Consider the following 22,214-nt stretch of genomic DNA (forward strand, 5'->3'; position numbering starts at 1 on the left):
ATGTTGGTCATTCAAGTATGTTAGGAAATCTTTAGTACACGCTCAGTCTTTCAATAACAATTTGCTGAGAAACAAACTGGTTATATTTCACTTTAAAGGGTGATTATCAGACCTTGATTCCCACCCACACACCAAAAAACCTATCAGTTTATTACTCTATCTAAGGCACAGGTAATATCTCTAAGTATGACAGACTATCTACAGACAAGAGGATGAAAAAGATTTTGGAACTAAAACTATTCCGCTAAATATACATTAAGCACTCCTGGTATCAATTTCTTAAGTAATAAATCAAAATCATGCCCCAAACAGGTGCCACATGTTTTCAAAGACTGAAATACAAGGTGTTCTAAAAAAAAAAGTATGGGGTATTACCAATTGTGTCCACTGAATAGCAAAAACTGTTAAAAACAATGCTTTAGCATACCTGACAATTCTTGCTTTACAAAGGAGAGCACAGCCAGATAAACTTGACAGTCAGCTATGATTATCTGCCTCTGAAGCCGATCAACCATAGAGGGGGTAGATTTTCGGACATCAACCTGTTTGGTGGGAAAAAAGTACATACAGATAAATCACACCCAAGAACAGCATCACTCTTTACAAAAAACTATTACTTTACTGGGCAGAATAACTTCACATAGGACATATGGAACAGTAGTCACTAAAATCCAAGACCACATTTACACTACACTCTGAGCCTGGGAGTTCCAGCTTCCTCCATTAAGTCTAGCTTTATTTTGTTACCAACACAATGCTGTAACTCAAAGAGCCTTGTAACTCAAAGACAAATATTCTTAATAATAGAAACACTTCATGGGAAACATGAAAGCCCACACAAAACTTTAGAGTTTTACCTTTTTCAAAACAATGTAAGTTAAAAACTTATTACATTATGTAAGTTGTATATATGTAAGTTTAAAACCTAGACAGTGTATTAAAAAGCAGAGACATCACTTTGCTGACAAAAGGTCCATCTAGCCAAAGCTACGGTTTTTCCAGGAGTCATGCACAGATGTGAAAACTGGACCATAAAGAAGGCTTAGTGCCTAAGAATTGATGCTTTTGAACTGTGGTGCTGGGGAAGACTCCTGAGAGTCCCTTGGACTACAAGGAGATCAAACCAGTCAAACCTAAAGGAAATCAACCCTGAATATTCATTGGAAGGACTGATGCTGAAGTGGAGGTTCCAATACTTTAGCTACCTGATGCAAAGAGCCAACTGACTGGAAAAGACTCTAATGCTAGGAAAGATTGAAGGCAAAAAGAAAAAGGTGCAGCAGAGGATGAGACAGTTAGATAACATCACCAACTCAAATGACTTGAATTTGAGTAAGCTCCCAGAGATAGTGGAGGACAGAGGAGCCTGTCCATGGGGTCACAAAGAGTTGTACGTGACTTAGCAACCGAACAACAGGGACAAAAACAACAAAGTTATTTATAAAAAAAAAAAAAAATTACTGAAGGTATAAAACACTGCCCCAGGTAAACAATGTGAAAAGAGACTTTGCAGCCATCTGCCTTCAGGAAGGACCCATATTAGGGTTCATTCCTTTGGTGCATGCAACTGAGATGTGAGGGATGGAACCTGATTATAACACTAGTTAAGGAGAAAACACCCTCAATTAAAAATTAGCTTTGAATGAATCACAAACTGAACTTGAAATTTTAGTCAATAACCTCTAAAGGTGACTACCTTTATAAAACATGAAAAAGTAAAACCAAAAGCTCTACTTTTTAGTAAGATTCTGGTTTTATGAATGCTAAATGAAGAAAATTCACTATGAAATAGAACAGTGCCTTCTTAACACAAGGTAAACTTGAACAAAATAGGTTAAATAGTTTTCATGATGATACAAGAAATGGTAGACTTTTTGCAAATATGACAAAAGTATGCAGAGTATATGTGACAAAATGGCTGGCTTCTCTTTTTTCTAGATTAGCAGAATTCACCTACGGTCACTGTTGTTCCTGGTCCTACTTCCAGCACCTATTACTTTGTTTACTGAAGAAAACGTCAATCTATTGATGCTTCTGTTTTCTTTGCTTGTAATAACATCTACTCTGAAGGGCTAATGAGATACTCTGCATGTGAAAATGCTTTTTAAATTGCAAGGACCCATTACTAATGTTGATTATGAACCTATGTGCTGGGCGTGGTACTAGATGCTGAGGACAGACATGTAAATAAGCTTACAGTCTAACGAAGGCACGCTGAGGACCACGTAATGTAGTAAATGCTCTGAAGGGTGAAGTACAGGGAACTATGGGAACCTGTAGGGAACACACTAACAGGACTTGGGGACTAATATCTGAGTCTTTGGAGAAAATGACATCGAGGAAGAACTAAAGGACAGACAGGAACCAGGTCGGGAGGGATACAAATATTCGATGGAGAGGAGAAGTCAATGCCAAGCCAGTCACATTACGGAGCCTGGGTTTCAGTGCAATGGCAGGGGTTGGGGGGTGGGGCGCAGGGACACTGCAAATGAAATCAGCAACATGTAATCTGCATCTCAGTGACTGCACTTTGGAGAACAAATTAGAGAACAGTGAGACTGGAGGCAGAAACACCAGTGAGGGTTGTCTTAGGCAAGTGGAGACGGTGGCTGGCCTAGGAAACTGGCAAGGAAAGGAGATGAATGCAGGACGTATTTAAGAAAGAGGCAATGAGACTCGGTCTCTGACTGATATAGGGTTTGGAGAGAGAGGAATCGAGAACTCTGGCCCTTCTGCAGCCTCAGTAAACAGTACTCTGGGCCCATCTGTGGCTTCCTCATGGTAGACCCCATAAGCCAGAGCAGAGGTGAAGCCACGTGGAGCGACATAAGGGAGCAGAAAAGACAAGTGGCTTTTGCTGTCTGAAACTAACAGACTGGTGTGTCAGCTAAACATGTGACACTTGTGAGACCCCTGGGTGCTCCAGAAACATCAGGGGTAGGAGGACACCTCTCTAAAGTCTAGCGCTTTTGCACTGAAAATTGAAAGAAAAAAAAAAATCAGGAAGAGTGGATTATGATGTCATTGTGACTATTTTATTACCCAAGACCGGGAAGGCCTGGGGAAAAGGAGGTAATAGCTAAATTCCTGAATTATGCCAAAATGCAAAACATGAAATACATATATGAAAGCCTCATGACAAACATCCTTGCCACACAGCCCACTGTGGAAGAAGATAATGTTAAGAAACCAAGAGAACATGCACTGAAAAGTTCTAATGACTAAAGGAGGTTCTACTCCTTTAAGAAACACACTTTAGGAACTTCCCTGGTGGTCCAGTGGTTGGGACTTCACCTTCCAATGCAGGGGCTGTGGATTCGATCCCTGGTTGGAGAGCTAGGATCTCACATGCCTTGGGGGCCAAGAAACCAAAGCATAAAGCCAAGGCAAGGTTGTGGCAGATTCAATGAAGACTTTTTAAATGGTCCGCATTAAAAAAAAAAAAAAAGAAACATGCTTTACATAATCAAAAGCTGTAAGACTCACTCAGTGCTTCAGCCATATTCTAAACACCAAAAACCAAGTAAATGAAGAATGTTCTAAGTAAGAGGCACATAGATCATAACCTAAAGACATAGTACTTACATTCTTCTTAATTTTATTCTTGATTGTTTCAATTACTCCAGCCTCTTCACTTTCACACAGCTTTTCTGTAGTTTTTAAGTCATCACACGCCAACTGCATTTTTTCTTCCTCAAATGTCATCATGGCATTCTTCCAAAGAAAGAAATAAGGAAAGAATGAATGAATCGTTAAGTGTCTGAAAATTTAGGCCAATTTATCACAATACAACTCCAAACTAGGGGGGAGGAGGGAAAGCCATCTAAATGATTTATTCTTAGTAAAAGAATCAGAATGCTACCACATACACTATTCATTGAAAAAAATATAATCTCAGTATGAAACAAGAACATATCTCCACTACACCAGCATGAAAAAATACATGCTTAACACATCTTTGCAATTACTGTTTGACAAGTTTTTGTTATTAAACACAGTAACAAAAAAAATTATTGTATACAGTTTCTGATTGTAATTCAGCTTCTAGAATAGACATTTTCTACCCATGCATGGGATCCCTGGGTCCATCAAGCACAGCACAAAATGCCAATGAAACATCAGCCAGCAGGTACTCTTTAAAAACTATCGGTCTTTTCAGGGACAGCAATTCCAATGGATTCATTCATAAAAAACTCATTTCTTATTGTTCCCAGTCAAAAATTCCCACTCTCAGCTCATTTCCAAGCACCCAATCCTGGTAGACTTTTTCAGGACACACTGGGATAGAAACAATCCCTTCTTTGCTGAAAACCTGCTACTTTCCCCCAGAAGAATTGAGGTTGCTGAGATGAATGGGTTTCAGGGGCAGAGACAGGGCACCAGGTTCTTGGAAGGACTTGATGAACTCACTGTGACTAGCTCTCCACCCCCATCACATCCAACCTGACCACTCTGGTACCCTAGGCCTTCTCTGTATGACTCTAGACTACTTTTCCATTCCAGCCAGACACTAGCCACCTTTGCCCAAGCCTCCCTCCCACAGTTTCCAACCAAATACCAACCCTGCTACGGGCTCCCCCCACCACCCACCTCCTCCCACCCAGCCAAGCCTTCTGCCATGTCTCCCTAGCATCCTTCCTTGCTACATGGGTGGGTACCACTTATGACCCCCACCCAGTACCACTTTCCTTAAGATCTGGAACTATGTTGCAAACAGAAGGCCTTAAGAATTGTTAAAAAGATTTGTTGTATTACCTGGTAATAAGACTAAAGAAGCCTGAATGAAAACCCATGTCAACAGAAGCTGGTCTGGTGCCTGTCACTGGTGCTGCAAGGCTGCATACAATATGCCCATTTGGTGAGCTTTTTCTGTCTGGAATCTAAATGCTTTCTCCACTTTACTTCTCTCAGTCTCTACTCAGGACTTTTTTTTTTTTTTGCAGTTACATAATTACATGATACTTTCTTTAAAATTATGTTTGAAAGTAGTTTGTATGATAAATATTTCTGAAAAATAAAAGCATTCAATTTTCTGCATTGCCCAGTTTACTTTAAAACCTAACTGCAACCTATTCCCTCAATTCCTAAGTACTAACATTCAAAAACACAATAGTAACTGAGAAACTTAAGGCTGCTAAAATAACTTGTCTTCCAGTCCACATTTAATAGTTTTAAACTTTTGATAAATAATAATAATAAATAATAAACTTTTGATAAACTTAACAAAAGTTTAGTTTCAAACTTTTATTATCCAAAGTCTATTTTCTTTTCAACTCTAATGCATTTTTAATTTTTGGAAAGTGAAAGTGTCTCAGTCCTGTCCGACTCTTTGTGACCCCATGGACTGTAGCCTGCCAGGCTCCTCCATCCATGGGATTTTCCAAGCCAGAATACTGGAGTAGGTAGCCATTCCCTTCTCCAGGGGATCTTCCCAACTCAGGGATTGAACCCAGGTCTCCTGCATTGCAGGTGGATTCTTTACCAGCCGAGCCACTAGGGAAGCCCTCCGATCTTTCAATTACATTTTTATTTTAAAAAGGATTTTGCTTGGAAAAAATATAATACTCTAAAAAATATAAGCATTTAATTTTTTAAATTAAGGAAGGATATCTCATAAGTGTTGGTGTATAGGAAAAAGTTAAATCCCAGTTTTAAACTGCAAAAGATTTTCCACAAGAGTGTATCTATGCAGCCGGTAACCATTAAAAGACAGACATTATGTGTTTGCTTCCTTCCCACCACAGCCTCTTCCCACATTAACTTACCAAAAAACTGACAAAGCTGGCTCCAAAACTCATTAACGGGCTATGATTTCTGTTAAGAAAACAAAGTAAAATTAAAATTACTTTTTTGTAAAATTTTATTTTAGAAACATTTGATATACCAGGATCATTGCAGACTCCTACTAATTATTTAATGTAAGTTGTTATGGTCTTCAAGTCGATTTAATTACCCTAAGAATAAAGTAAAAAAGGCAAGGAAGTTCACAGGACAGAACCTCCCCCTCACCTGACTCTTCAAAGCAAGGAGAACAAGAAGGTCATATTATAATAGGTGTTGCTTTAGTAAATCAATCTGATTATCTGGAAAAATGTGGCCAAGGGAAGATTATTAACATTCATTTTTTTAAAAAAATTTTCTATACATTTTAACAACTTAAGTACAGTTTATTTACAATGTTTCAGGTATAGAGCAAAGTGATTCAGTTCTACATATATTTTTCAGATTCTGTTCCCCTGTAAGTTATCACAAGGCATTGAATATAGTTCCCTGTGCTATACAGTAGATCCTTGTTGTTGATCTATTTTATATATAGCAGTGTGTACATTAATCCCAAATTTCTAACTTATCCGTCCCCCACTTCATTTTCCTCTTTGGTAACCATAAATGTGTTTCCTATGTCTGTGAGTCTATTTCTGTTTTGTAAATAAGCTCATTTGTATTGCTTTCTTAGATTCCACACACAAGTGATATCATCTGACATTAATATTTGCTTTTAAAATGCAAACATGCTCAAAACTTAGCACACATAAAATATTATTTTCAGAGTAGATCGAAAGGTTTTATCACTTAAGCCAAACTCACTTATCCCAACCAAAGAACTTTCAGAATGCCTCCATGGAGCCAGTCATCACCCTGCTGTAATACTCAATCATTATCTGGTTTCATACGTAAGCCAAAAATATGAAGCCAGATCAAACTAGTACCAATCCAATTTAAAGAATATAAGGATAAACGTTCTGCTTCAAATTCACAATTAGTACAAAAATCCAAATCTCTATAAACGGCGCTAAAGGGAAAGCAAATTGTAACAGCCTTCTTAAAAATAATGGTCCTGCGCTTGTTATTATGTAAATAATATACGCTTATTATAAACAAAGGCATGAACAATGTATTTAGTCAATCCCCTGTTGGAAATTTAGTCCATGTCCTATGTAACCATGTGTGTGTTTGGGGGTATGTATGGGAAGAAAAGTGTGCCCATTTAGATGGATATATGTATGTGTACATATACATATACTCAGTGCTCGGGGGAATATCCTTGTACACATATCTTTGAAGAGAGTCTAAACGTACTCTTGGAATAAACTGCTAGAGGCCGCATTGCTGGGTCAAGTGGCAAGCACATCCATTTTCCTCTTGGATGGGGGTGTCTATTGAGGACAAGGGTGAGGATCAACAACTCTAATTTGAAATGTTCATCCTCTATCAACTTGGTAGCTACTCCAACTCTATGGTGAAGAATAGCCTATCCACCCCCACATCACAGGTCCTTAGATCTACAAGAATTAGGAAGGTCTAGTGATGGGTGACGAATCCCACACCAGCGCTCACAGCCATGAACCAACTCTAACACACCTCCCAAGCACGCAGGGCAGGCTCCGTCCTCCCAACTCTGCATCAGCCAGGTCAGAGGTCAGTTTTCCACTCCATGGCTCTCCCCTAACCTGTCATGACAGACTCCCATCTTGCAGTATTATAATCTGGATTGTGTAATCAGGGTCCTCTCCAGAATACTATTTTCTGCCTTGTCCCCCCCTCATCGTCATGCCTTACACACAGTGGGCAACCAACAAAGACGAATCAGTGATGGAATGCAAGAGCTCCGCCTTTCAGAAACAGACACACTTCAATCAAGAGCTGAGTAGCCCGGCTGCCCCCATCCTTGCCCGTTCCCTGCTTATACATCAGCCACTGCCCATGAAAGAAATGAAAGAAGCTAATCAAGAGCCTAGCGTTGCTACATTTGCTTCTTGTTCTGGACTAAAATTAGGTTTCTGGGAGCCAAGGCTATTAATGATTCATGTTGTCCTAGCCAAGACCTTAGTACTTCACATACCCTCTTCTCATTTAAGTGACAAATCAGCCCAAGAGAAACATTTTCCCCTACTTGTCTTCATAAACCCCAGGGCACCGAGATGCATTAGCCACTTGATAATGAACTGATGGAGAAGCAAGAATCCTCCCTGCTGCTCTTAGCCTGGTGCTGTAAGCACTCCATCTAACAAGAGTCCCTTGTTCCATTCACCTGATTTTCTTTAACTCAACATGATCCAGGTGATCATGTATTAATTGAGCTCCTCTAAATCAATCTTTGCCCCCACATGTGTTTCTACATAAAACTGATTCAATTTGGAGATCTGGAAATGTTCTCAAAAGTGCAAGGATCATCACTTCAACAGCAATGTTGGTGGCAAAGAAGGAAAAATGCTAGTTTCTACAACAACAAAAAAGTGTAAGGAGGAGAAAACTGCAAGGGAGCTTGTAAAATACATATAAAACAACTGGGACATAAGAGACATATAAAACAACAAATACAAATACGTGTGTGTGCTTAGTCGTGTCCAACTTTTTGCAATCCCATGGACTGTAGCCCACCAGGCTCTTCTGTCCATGGAATTTTCCAGGCAAGAATACTGGAATGGGTTGCCATTTTCTACTCCAAGGGATCTTCCTGACCCAGGGATACAACCCGCATCTTTTTCATCTATAGCCACACATACACTAGCAACAATTACAAAACGAAACCTAAAAAATTATCATTCACAATAGCACCAGAATATTAATAGTTAAGGATAAGTCTACCCAAGATGTGCAACACTGCTATGCCAAAAACTCAAAACAATAAGGAAAATGAAAAATCTAAGTCAACATTTTGCAACAGTTGCACTCTTAACATTTGGGGCCAGATAGTTTTGTTGGGGAGGTGCGGTACTATGCATTGCAGAATGCTGAGCGGCCTCTCTGTCCTCTACCTACAAGATGACAGAGTAGAAGCCACTGCCTCCCCCGCACACACCGCCCCCAAAGGCCGTGACAACCAAAATGTCTCTAGATTGCCAGATGTAACATCGGGACAAAATCAACTCTAGTTGTGAAACACTAATGTAAATAAAGAGACATCCAACTCTTACAGATTGGAAGACTCATAATTGCTGAGATAATACCTTCTCTTAAACTGAACTGTGGCTCCAATACAATCGCAAGCAAACTCCCAGGGGATGGGGTGTTTGAAAAGTTGATTCTAGAATCTACATGGAGATAAAAAGTGCTCCATAACTAAACTAAAAATATATATGGAAAAGCAAAATACTTAGAATGGCCAAATCAAGTTTGAAAGACCAACAAAGCTGTAGATTTACATTACCCAATAACAGAACTGAATTAAAATTAAGAATTTCTGGTCACTCTCAGGAGACTGAAGAAGGCAAATGCACATATTCAACAAATAGCTCGTCTTGAGAACACATAAAGAACACCCATAAACTAATTTAAAAAAATGACTGAAAAAAAAAAAAAAATGACTGGCAACTGACTGGCAACCCAGTTTGAAAAAAAAGGTGGGGGGGAGTCTTGGACAGGCACTTCACAAGCGAGGATATCCAAAAGTTAATAGGTATATAAAAAAGTGTTGAAAAGCATTCATTATCAGAGAAATACAAATTAAAACCAAAACGAGATACCACTATATGCTCATCAGACTGGCCACACTTATAAGGACTGGTAATAATACCTGTGTTAGTGAGGATGTAGAGTATCTGGACTCTAAAACACTGCCTGGTAGTATTTACTAAAGCGATATGCCTACTCTACTAAAACCCCATCCACATTTCTGATCTACTAATCACAGGCCTATCTATGACTCAGTAAGTTCACTCCCAAGTATACATGTACAACAGAATTGCATTATTATGCCCCCAAAAGACATGTATGGTTTTTTAATAGTATTATTCTTAGAAGCCTCAAACTGGAAACAATTCAAAGGCCCATGAACAGTAGAACGCATCAAATAATTGCAGCAGTCAATGAAATAGCTCACAGCTATGAAAACAAACTACTGCTAAAGGCAAAAACATGAATTAATCTCAGAGATGTAGAGTGAAGGAAGTCAGATATATAGGAGTATATACTGAATGATTCCATTTACATGAAGTTCAAAATCACTATTCTGACCACTAATGATGACAGACTTCAGAACAGTGGTATCTTTGAGGGAGTACTGACTGATGTTAGAAATATTTTTAATCTGGATATAAGTAGTTAACCCTGTGATATTTACATATTCTTTACTATATGGAAAGTTTTTCCTTATGAAAAAGAGAAAATTCAAAAAATAGATAAATGATCACTGATATGTATTTGATGCTATTAGTGAATCAGTATTAATTTTTTTAGGTATGAAAATGGTATTACTCCTACATTTTAAGGACTTCTTAAGAGATGTATATGAAAGCATTTACAGATGAAATGACAACTGAGATTTGTTTCAAAAATAATTTGAGGTAGGAGAATTAAAAGTTAGCAGAAGTATACATAAAACACGATTTCCCATGACTTGATAATGATTAATGCTGCCTGATTGGAACATGGGACCTGATTAAACTATTTTAAATACTTTGGAAGCTATAGACTATTTTTCAAAATAAAAAGTTAAAAAAGCATAAAAACACTCTCCAAAGGTGATGTCTTTTGGAATTCTTTGATGAGAAGGGTTCTAATAATCACTGCCATAGTTTGCTTTTTGAATATGAACCATGAGTAATAAAATGACTTAAAATTTTCTCTGAAGCCTCTCCCAAAGGTGAGAAAACTGTTAAAAACACAAAGATGCAGTGGATATTTTGTTTCTAAATTTATGAACATTGCCATGGAAATTTAAAAACAACAAAGTTTCTCCAACAGATTAAAAATTGGATTGATGAAGATCGTTTCTTAAAATACAGTGGGAGGTAATATACATATTTGATTCTCAAAGGAACATCCTTCCATTAAATAATTATAACTAACCGCATATGCTTTTTCAAATGTAATTTTATCCCCTAAACATGATGGCAAATGGCTAGAGTTAAGACTGATTTTTCTGAAAATGTCCTATATTCATATAATGTTATGTTCTTAGAATTCTCCAAAATGACTTCTCTCCCCTTCAAATGAGTGGGGAGACGGAACTTTGTGTATTACCGAGGAAATCTGGGGCCATCTGAACTTAATCAGCCCATGGCAGTCACGCTCAAACCTGAGATTGAAGAAACAGTCACCTAAACTCAACCCCTACCCCGACTGCTCTTAAGAGGCCTGTGCCTTTTCTGTGACCCATGCTGCTTTCAAAATCATAGTCCCAGAGGATCATAGGGGTCAATCAATCACCCATCAAGGCATCATTAAGTGCTTCTCTAGAAGCCTCAAACCATCCTTCAGAGACACAACGTTTGCTCACAGGACCGGTGATAGCCTTTACTCTGATCACTATTTTCAAACACGGGCTTTAGGGAGACAAACTGATTCAACATTTCACTTGTCTTTCTACAAGTAAAGTAAAGTAGTGGCAACAGAAGAAAAAAAGCTAAGTCCATGAAGTCATTCACTGCAACATTATCCAGAATAAGAAAAATCTAGGTGGAAAAAAGAGCTGTCTATATAGAGAAAAAGCTTCATGACACTGGATTTGGCAATGATTTCTGTGCCAGGAGACACAATCAAAGTGAAGAGGTAACCTATGGAATGGCAGAGAATATCTGCAAATCACACCAGACAAAGGGTTAATGTCCAGACTAAATAAAGAACTTCTACAACTCAACAAAAATAGCGAACAACCTGATTAAAAAGTAAGTAAAGACATGAATAGGTATTTCTCCAAAAACGATATACAAGTGACTAATAAGCACATGAAAAGATGCTCAACATCACTAATCATTAGGGAAATGCCAATCAAAGCCACGACGAGATACCACATCACACCCATTAAAATGGACACTATCAAAATAGCAGAAAATATACTGATACAAGTGTTGACAAGGATATGGAGAAATGAGAACCACTGTGCACTGTGAGTGGCAATGTAAAATGATGCAGCCACTGTAGAAATCAGTATCACGGCTCCAGAGACACAAAAAATCAAAACAGAATTACCATATGACCCAACAATTTCACTTACGGGGATGCACTCAAAAGAACTGAAACCAGGAACTCAGATAGATTTTTGTATACCCAGAGTCTAGCAGCATCATTCACCAATAACCAAAGGTGGAAGCAATCTGACTGTCCACTGATGGATGAACAGATGAACACACCATGGTGTATATAAACAATGAAATATTATTCGACCTCAAAAAGAAATCAATTCTGACACATGCTGCAATATGGATGAACTTTCAGGACACTATGCTAATCGAAATAAACCAGTTATGAAAAGTACTGTATGCTTTCACACAAGAGACCTAGAGCAGTCGAATTTAGAGACAGGAAGCAGAGGGTGGTTGCTAAGGCCTGGGGGTTGGAGAGAAAGAGCTGCTATTGTTTAAGGGATATGAAGTTTCAGTTCTGCAAAATGAACAGAGTGCTAGAGATGGGCTGCACACTAACGTGAATGTACTTAAACACACTTAACTGTACTCCTAACAATGGTTAAGATGATAAACTTTATGTTATGTATATTTTACAACTAAAAAATTTCTGAAAATGGAAAGAAGTCTACAATAGAAAAGATGAGTCATGAAATAACCAGATGGAATATTATCACCTAGAAAAATGCCTGACAGAAATTAACATGACAACAAAAGTTCTGGGTACATTATGTTCCAGTATGTATAAATAGTAAAAAAAAAAAAAACAAAAACATTGGTTGTGGGGAAGGTGTAATAAGATTAAAGGTGATTTTTACATGATTAATGTGTGCACATGGGGGAATAAACAGTCACAACTAAAGATGCTCTGATCACCATGCGTGCCTCAGGAATGTCACTGCAGACTCTCTCTCGACACTTAGACACCTTTTAGGGAGAAAAGTGCATCATTTAAGTCAATTTACTTGTTCTAAGTACTCCCTGTGTTTCAGTCGTTGCTTTGATACAATTTCTCAACAGAATATATATATATCTATATATATATCATCCAGTCAACCAAACAGAATAATGGGGCGATTCAACAGCAAAACAGCCCGAACCTACTTACATGGGAGTGAGTTACTCACTTAGTGACTAGCTGTGCCCAGCTGTAGCCCAGAGCACGTTAACACAAGGCTGATAGAGGAATGCACCCCCTCCCCCAACAAAGGAAAGAGAGACACTTATATGAGGGGACTCCCAAACAGTTGTTTTCCAAAAATAAATGCAAATGACTTGAATATTGCTTTTCATACTAACTACTTAAGCAGTGTAAGGTCTTAAATGCACCCCTTTCAAAATAAAGAAAGGAGACTGAAGAATTGATGCTTTCGAACTGTGGTGCTAGAGAAAACTCTTGAGAGTCCCTTGGAGTGCAAGGAGATCAAATTAGTCAATCCTAAAGGAAATTAACCCTGAAAATTCATCAGAAGGACTGATGCTGAAGCTGAAGCTCCAATACTTTGGCCACCTGATGCAAAGAGCCGACTCACTGGAAAAGACCCTGATGCTGGGAAAGATTGAGGGCAGGAGGAGAAGGGGACAGCAGAGGATGAGATGGTTGGATGGCATCACTGACTCAATGGACATGAGTTTGAGCAAACTCTGGGACATAGTGGAGGACAGGGAAGCCTGGCGTGCTGCAGTCCATGGGGTTGCAAAGAGTCAGACACGACTTAGCAACTGAACAAGAACAAAGATATCAAATAGAACCACAATTTTTTTTTTTTTGCCATTTGAATGAATTATCTCTTTTTTTTTTCATTTTTAATACTGAAATCTTCCATCTAGCTAACTCCTCCCTACAACTTGTAAGAAAAATAATCAGTAAAAAGCTCAATAGGAAGGAGTTTAATGAAAGCTGAGTTAAAATCTAAAGCACACTGAAGTCCGTATTAACTGGATTAAGTCTTGAAATGTTTCGATTTCAGGGGATGCCAACAACCTGAATGCAGACCGCACTTAATTTGTACTTGTGGGCCCCTAAGTGGTTGGCTCAATTTTCACTGCCCTGTGTTTCAAGTTCTCTAACTTCGGGTACACTGTGAGCACAACAGCTAAGATGAACTTGATTCTTCTGCAATCATTTATGTTTCCCAAATATACTGATCTTACTTATTTTTTAAATCCTACTCAGAAATGGGAAATTCTCCCAGTGAGTTACCTGGAGGTTTCAATCCTAATTTGAGGACGTGGCAGCAATAATACAGACTGGGACATCTAAGCTGCTCGAGTCAACGATATGACACTGTTCTCACCGACTAAAGACACTGAAAGTTTTCTCTGTTCTCATACCATGAAAGCAAGGAAGAACAGCGACGTTCTCAGCAACTCACTCACCACCATGCAGTCAACAAACATGGCTAAAGACAGCATGTGCTGGGTGTAGAAGAGGGCCCTCAGAGGCAAGGAAGGAAAATCTCTAGAGCACAGGTCTAGCAAGAAAAGTACCCTATTCCCTCAAATGGTGACCGAGGAAAACAGAATGTGAAAGGATTTTTCTTGACATGATTTGCAATAGATAAGGATATTTTTCAAAAGGAAAATCTAATTATTCTGAAATCACCTTAGTTAAAAAGTACATGCTTCCTTTACATGTGGTATACAGCATCCCTAGGTCTCATATAGGATCGGAGTGCATCAGTGGAATATTTCCCTTTGAAACTTGTTACAAGCTAGAATGTAAAATTCATGATCTGGTTTTTCTAGAAAGAAATCACCTTCATAGGAATCCCAGTGGATCTATCCCATTCACTAAGTATCCTTCCCCTGACCGATCTGAGAATTAGGAAGCCGGTCCACGGAACCCACTGCTCACCTTCTTCTAATTCTCCCTCATAAAGTTTCCAGTTTTAAAGCAGCTTCCCATAGCACACAACCACCTCTGAGCCTGCGCAGTGAGGGACTGAAGTGTCAGGTTTATCCAAACCAAATGATAAGGAGAGTGATTAAGAAATCAGGCCCAGGACTTTCCCAGTGGTTAAAAACCCATCTGCCAAAGCAGGAGACATGGTCCAATCCCTGGTTCAGGAAGATCCCACATGCTGCGGGGCAACTGAGCCTGTGTGCGCGCCACAGCTACTGAAGCTGATATGCCCTAGAGTCCATGCTCCGCAACAACAGAAGCCTCTGCAATGAAAAGCCTGCACACCACAATGAAGAGAAGCCCCCTGAACACTGCAACTAGAGAAAGCCCAAGTGCAGTCAAAAGTAAAATAAAATTTTTAAGAAAAGAAATCAGGTCCAACAAAAGCCAACAATTCACTACCAAAGAAACAACGGAGGGTTTTCCAGGCTGCTCTTCATTTTCATCATTAAAGTTATTTAGGTGAAAACTATACATTAACTTAAAAAAACAAACATGTTTAATTTTAAAATCATATATGCAGGTCATAACATTCTGTAATTTAAAACTAAATGAAAAGATGACCTCTTTTATACACAGTGTTACAGGAAAAACACTAATAAACTTTAGGTCATTCTTCCATACAAACTACATTTCTTAATCCCAAGTATATAGTATATTGCACTAAACACTAGAGAGACACATGACATAAACATGTAACATAAACATGAAGGCTCATTCCTCTTCATGGAGCCCACATGGTCCAGTTTGGCTGGTAGAAATATTCCAAGAACAAATGGTGACAGAAAGCGAGTGGATGGTTAATTTTACTCAAAGTCATCCTTTGTCATCATCCTTTTCAAGGATGAATAAGGTGTCCTTGAATACCACATTTGATGAAATCTAATAGAGGCTACTTGCCAACTCTGTCGCTTTCTCTAGTGTTTCTTAAGAGGATATATTAATAAGACTAATTGCATCTCTGCATTTTAAGCCTCTGCAGAGTGCTTACTATTTTATATTTATCTCATTAGTCACTCATTTGTTTGAATAAGTGAAAGCTCCCCAAGGTTGGAAGCCCATCTTTGCCAAGTGCCATTGGGTTAAGCTTACAGGACAGAACCTAGCAGATCACTGGCCCCAATCCATTCCTGTCTAATAAACCCACCACCCATCTCCCACGAAGTCCACGCTTCATGCCACTTCATCTGATGGGCCTTCCTCCACAAGTTCTAACAAATTCCCAGAAATGAGACTGTCATCAACTCGAGCCCACACACACTCTGCTCTAAAAAAAAAAAACACTTGTTTCCTTGATCAGAAGACAGCAGTGGGGGATTTCATAGAGAGGAAATACAACTGTATCTTTTTCAGATATAATTCACAGTGTGATCCTTGGGCAACTTTTTAGCTAAAGGATAGACTGTCTCTAAAAACAGAGGTCCTCACAATCAGTCATTCAGCCGATGACTTCTGATTTATGAGCATTTGGATCAGGTCTGATCTGTTGGGGCCTGTGTTTATCATCTGCCCACTCTTCTTAGGGATTTAGGAGTCTTCAGTGCCCCCTCAGCCGGCCCCAGGGGCTCCCCACTCAGGTCCAGGAAGGCCGTCAGTTCCCAGGGAGCCATGTGTTCAGCAGCATCTGCACTCATAGCCACTAGGGTAGGTGGCTGTTTACTTCTGTTGCATCGACTGCTTGTGATGTGGCCTGGCATCTTATCAGAAAATGACCTTGCAATTCACTGCCTGGTGCCAAGAAACCATGAAAGACTCTCACTGGAGTGAGAGTGAAGTGAGGCCATCAGCTTACAGTAGGGCATGAGAGCATTTCTGGGGGCAGGCCGAGACTCTGGGGCTCCTCCCCACATAGGGGCAGCAGCAGACAGACAGACAGTCTGTTTCTCCCTATAGCTTGAGGTAATTATCTACAGGTAGACAGAACAAACGAGCCCTGCTACACAGCACTGAGAAAATAACTGGGCCCTTGAACCTGACTTCCTCCAGACAACAGTCCCAGGAAAACCTCTGAGGCACAGCTGCCCCAATGGTTGTATTTCGAGGATGTTCCTACATGAAGAATGCATTCCAGTGCATATGGCAAGACACCCCTCACAGTCACTATAGTAATTTAAAACACATACTGGTTCTACAATTACATGGCAAAACACAGGTCTTCACTTTTTAGGCTTGTTTCTGGTATCCTGCAAAGAAGAGCTAGTAGATTCAGGGGTATATGTCTTAGACTTGGGGGTGAAGGGAGATTTGGGGACCAATTACAGAAGAGAAATGGTGAAGCAGGATGCAAGACACAGAGCAACTGGCTGGCGGGGGAGCTGGCAGACTGGAGAACTGAGGGCCACCCTCCCAGTATCCCCAGTGGACCCAGCACCCAGCCAGTGAGGCCTGTGAGGAGAGAGGAGGAATGATCCTGAAGGCAAAGTGAGAGCCAGGGAGAAGAGTGTGGCCCCGAGTTCCCATCTTTCAACTTCCAAATGATTTCCTGAGTTAGAATTCACTGGTGTAATGAATGCTTAGTCACGTCCGCCTCTTTGCAACCCCATGGACTGTAGCCCGCCTGGCTCCTCTGCCCATGGAATTCTCCAGGCAAGAATACTGGAATGGGTTGCTATTTCCTTCTCCAGGGAATCTTTCCAACCCAGGGATCGAACCCATGTCTCTATGCCTCTTGCACTGGTGGGCAGATTTACCACTGCGCCACCTGGAAAGCTCTAATTCACTGAAAGGGTCTAAAGCCTATTAAGCGTGGTGATATTCAGGATGGAAAACATCTACATAAAAAGTGTTTGAGACAAAAGCAGGGAACTTTTTAAAGTTCCTTGCTCTCTTGGTGTAAGACCTACAGTCAACAGACTCGGGTCATGGGGTTACATTTGATATAAATGCCAGTGTAACAAAAGCCTAACCTACAACAAGCCCCAGTAAATCTACCTTATTTACATGCTAGGTGGACAAGATCTGTTTCAATGGTATGAGTATATTGCTGCCTTTTTCGTACCCTCTGTAGGGACAACAAATATATTATGATTAAAGTAGAGGCCTTGACTAATTTCACAAACAGGCCCTCCTAGATAGAACAGAAGCCATCCAAGCCTTAAATGAAGAGCAAATCTAAATGAGAAAAGCAGTAATTCATAATAAAATGGCTTTGGACATACTCACAGCTGCTCAAGGAGGGACCTGTGCTATAATTAAGGTTGAATGTTGTGTATACATTCCTGACTTATCTGACAATGTATCGACTACTTTAGATGACATGAAAAACCAGGTAAAAGCAATGTCAAATGAGAACATTCCTTTCTGGACTTCGGTCCTATCTTGGGTGAAGTGCGATTGGTGGAAAACTATATTTACCACTGTTATAGTTGCCTTGATAGTTCTGCTTTGTGGACCCTGAATTTTACAATGTATTATGAACTTTGTAACCTGAAGGTTGATGTCATTCTCCCTAATTGGCAGTTGGAGAGCCAGGGTGCAATATATCCCTATGAATGATGCTCATAATATGAGTTAAGAGCATCAAGAGGGGGGAATGAAGAAGGAATTCATAGGGCCTGGACTCCATCTCAGGCCTGTCTGTGCTGATCGTGCTCTGCCACCTCTCCAGTGGACTCTGAACTCTGTGCTTAGCGCCTGTGGGAATGACAATGGAAGGATAAGACCCCCTCCGGACAGGGGAACCTTGAAGATCATATTCAGGTTACTCATCACCTAAGAGAAAACAGACACTAATCACCCCTGCCTCCGGACAGTATCTATCAGAATGTAAGCACAGGCTTATTGGTTATTAACTGGTTGGAATGTAACCGTGGGCTTATTGATTATTAACTGTTTGAACACATAACACGTGAATGATGGGGTTATGGTGATTGTATTTACCCTTCCTTTGTAAGCATCAAGGGATTGGGGTGGTGGGTTTGGACACATACACATGGGGTATAAAAGATTTTCACAAATGCTGGTCAGGGCCCTTGGCTAAGAGAAGACTCTGCCTTGGGCCCGCCAGTGTAATAAACTGCACTCCACTAAATAAATAAATAAATAAATAAATAAATAAATAAATGTTTCCATTACCCACTGCCCCCGCCCGCCCTCCCCCAGTTTTCACTTTAACCCATAAAATTTCAAAATCAAGATAAAAAACTATCGCACTCAGGGTTCCCTGACCTTCCCTTTCCTCACTGGCTCCTGTTCATCCTCCAGGTCTTGGTCCAGAAGGTGCTGCCTCCAGGCCATGCTTCCTGGTCCCTCTGATCAGGCGAGTACCCTTCTCTGGGCCATCGCTGCTTCCTCAGCCTTTGCCCTTCAGAATACTACTCACACACTAGTGTATCTTTTCCCACCAAATGGTGCCCAACCTGGAGCCTGCCATCTAGAATGCCATTCATCCACTGAAAAAATGAATGAAACAGTGCAAACAAGCAAAAGAATAACTAAAAGAAGGCAGAGAAAGTGATATCTGCATGTTGAGTCATGCCAAGGGTGAAACTGTACATCTCCTTTCGTGTTGCCAACCTATTTTGCTAGGTGGAGAAATTCATTAAACCGTGGCTGGCATAGGGAAGGTAAAATGTAAGTATTTATTGAACAAGGGCAACAAATAAGGGACTGGTCTACATAAAGAAAAGCATCTTTCTCATACTTAAGAAGCTACTCCTGACAACAGGATTCATTCTTGCATTTCTTGTTGTAGTTTAGTCGCTAAGTCGTGTCCGACTCTTTGTGACCCCACGGGCTGCAGCACGCCAGACTTCCCTGTCCTTTGCTATCTCCCAGAGTTCGCTCAAATTCACGTCAATTGAGTGGGTGATGCTATCTATAGTCTCTAGACAAGATACTTAAAAGTGATTTCTTGCCTTCCTTGTTCACTCACCCTACAAGTAAATTTCTTATTCACCTATAGGACTCTAAATATATTTATGGTGATATTATAAAGGCAGATTCTGAAAGTAAAACTGCTTTATTATGTAATTATAAATTTTCTCTTGAGTTGGCAAACATCTTAGGAACTTCTCAATCATGCACTGGTACGTTCATTTTATAACTGCATTTAATTTTTAACAATCTGAAATTTAAATAATCACCTGTGGTTTTCACTAACAGTATAGTCTACAATAGGAAATAACTAATCTTTTTTTTTTAACCTACATTCTTAGAGTCAGCCCAAACCCCAAAGGAACTTCCTGCTCTGAAAAGCCCACTGAAGATAAAACCAAATTCAAAACAGCAGTCACTGATACATCCAATGAAAGCAATATCTTAAATTTCTGTGATGATTTTTTAATAAACAGAATGATAGTACATGAAAAGAAAGCAACATTTAGTTTAATGTGTGCATGCTCAGTTATGTCAGACTCTTTGTGATCCTATGGACTGTAGCCTGCCAGGCTGTCCGTGGGATTCTCCAGGCAAGAATACTGGAGTGGGTTGCCACGCGCTCTTCCAGGGGATCTTCCCAACCCAGGGGTCTAACCCACATCTCCTGCATTACAGGTGGATTCTTTACCTCTGAGCTAGCAGGGAAGCCCATTTACTCAAATGAAGTTACACTAAAACTAACTGCTGCTCCAGAAGAACAGATATAGAAAAAGGCTACCTCTTTTAACCAAAACTTCACATGGAATTCAAATGTTTATCCCGTCATTCTTTTTAAATCAACAAGTAATTCAAATCAAAATGACAGAGCCCTTAGATTTCCTACTCATCCTGGCCTGACTGCCTTCAGGCAGTGTGCAGCTTTGCATAAATGAAAAACAGAAACCTGTAAAAAGAGCTCATTTGTTTAAGGAAGTAAGAATAGGGCACTTAATTAACAAAATCTATTCACTCTCACAAGCCCTTAACTACTTGTGCAACTATGTCTTAAGAGTTTACGAAGTATATCAAAACTCCAAACCTTCATAACATTTTAGAAAGTACATGTATCTGTTTTCCAAATTCACTGGTTTGTTAGTCTCAAATTATTAAACTACAATGCTGTATTTTATTTCTATTTTAGTAAAGCCTCTATCAGACACAAAATCATATAAAAAGTAACAGATTAAATCTGTCTACAAGAAATTCTGTTCAATATCAGAATGAAAACATTTTTTTGCCAAATTAAAAATGCTGTGCTGATATTTGGGAAACCTCAGATAAAAGCAAACAGGCATAAGAGACTACTACAAGCAACTATATACTAATAAAATGGACAACCTGGAAGAAATGGACAAATTCTTAGAAAAGTACAATCTCCCAAGACTGAACCAAGAACAAATAGAAAATATGAACAGACCAACCACAAGTACTGAAATTGAAACTGTGATTTAAAAACACTCAACAAACAAAAGTCCAGGACCAGATGGCTTCAGAGGTGAATTCTACCAAACGTTTAGAGAAGAGTTAACGCCTATCTTTCTGAAGATACTCGAAAAATTGCAAAGGAAGGAACACTCCCAAATTCATTCTATGAGGCCACTATCACCCTGATACCAAAACCACAAAAAAATCAATAAATTTATAGACCAATATGACTAATGAACATAAATGCAAAAATCTTCAACAAATCAGTAACAATCTGAAACCAACAAAACACGGAAAGAATCATACAACACAATCAAGTGGGATTTATTCCAGGGATGCAAGGATTTTTCGATATTCCCAAATCAGTGTGATATATACCACACTGACAAATTGAACAAAAATCATATGAACATCTCAAAAAAAAAGGCAATGTATCGAGTAAATATGGTTAAATGAATAAAAGGGTGTTCCATTTTCATATCCTTTCTCTTCCCCTGTGGGTTTGGTCTCCAATAAAGCACTATCAACATTATATGCCACAATGATCTCCTATGACTTGAAATATTAACAGTAGGTGAGATTTCTTTCTTCAACAGTTTTATCAAAGATTCAAATAAAGCCTCACATAAGCACTTTATAAATGGTATTCTTGGCATTTATTACAACCTTTCAGTAAATAAACCTAATATGTCATAAAAATCTTTTAGGTTATAAAATTTGTTTTAAAAGTCACAAGACGACAGTATGTTGAAACTTTGCTTCTCAAGCTTTACTTCACATTCAAATCCTGCCTTTTAATGCAGATTCTCATTCGCGTGGTCTGGGGTGAGGCCTGAGATCTCACATTTTAACAGTCCCCTCACTGACGCTGATGGTCCCCAATGACACTCTGAATAGCAAAGTCTTAGAGGCAATGTGCCTGCAATGTGGGAGACCTGGGTTGGATCCCCAGGCAGGGAAGAACCCCTGGAGGAGGGCATGGCAACCCACTCCAGTGTTCTTGCCTGGAGAATCCCATGGACGGGGGAGCCTGGTGGGCTACAGTCCATGGGGTCGCAAAGACTGAGCGTTAAGCACAGAGGCCTTGTTAAAATTTCTGCTCCAAAGAAGCGGCTGAAGTTAACAATGCTGGCAGACTCCTGCTAACCAAAATACTCCGGATTCTAACGTCAACCTTTTAGAAA

At 39.6% G+C, this 22,214-nt stretch overlaps 1 protein-coding gene across 1 annotated transcript in view; it reads right to left on the reverse strand.

Moving 5' to 3' along the window:
• Window positions 1–22,214, reverse strand: part of TTC39C (tetratricopeptide repeat domain 39C) — a 98,820-nt gene that overhangs the window by 47,009 nt on the left and 29,597 nt on the right. The window contains exons 2-4 of the mRNA XM_043444282.1: window positions 5,766–5,814; window positions 3,586–3,714; window positions 428–542 (exon numbers count right to left, since the gene is read on the reverse strand). Of these exons, the coding sequence (XP_043300217.1) occupies window positions 428–542; window positions 3,586–3,714; window positions 5,766–5,814 (293 nt within the window). The remainder of the gene's footprint in view (window positions 1–427; window positions 543–3,585; window positions 3,715–5,765; window positions 5,815–22,214) is intronic.

This window comes from Cervus canadensis, chromosome 23 (assembly GCF_019320065.1).
Source record: "Cervus canadensis isolate Bull #8, Minnesota chromosome 23, ASM1932006v1, whole genome shotgun sequence".
Taxonomy (NCBI): domain Eukaryota; kingdom Metazoa; phylum Chordata; class Mammalia; order Artiodactyla; family Cervidae; genus Cervus; species Cervus canadensis.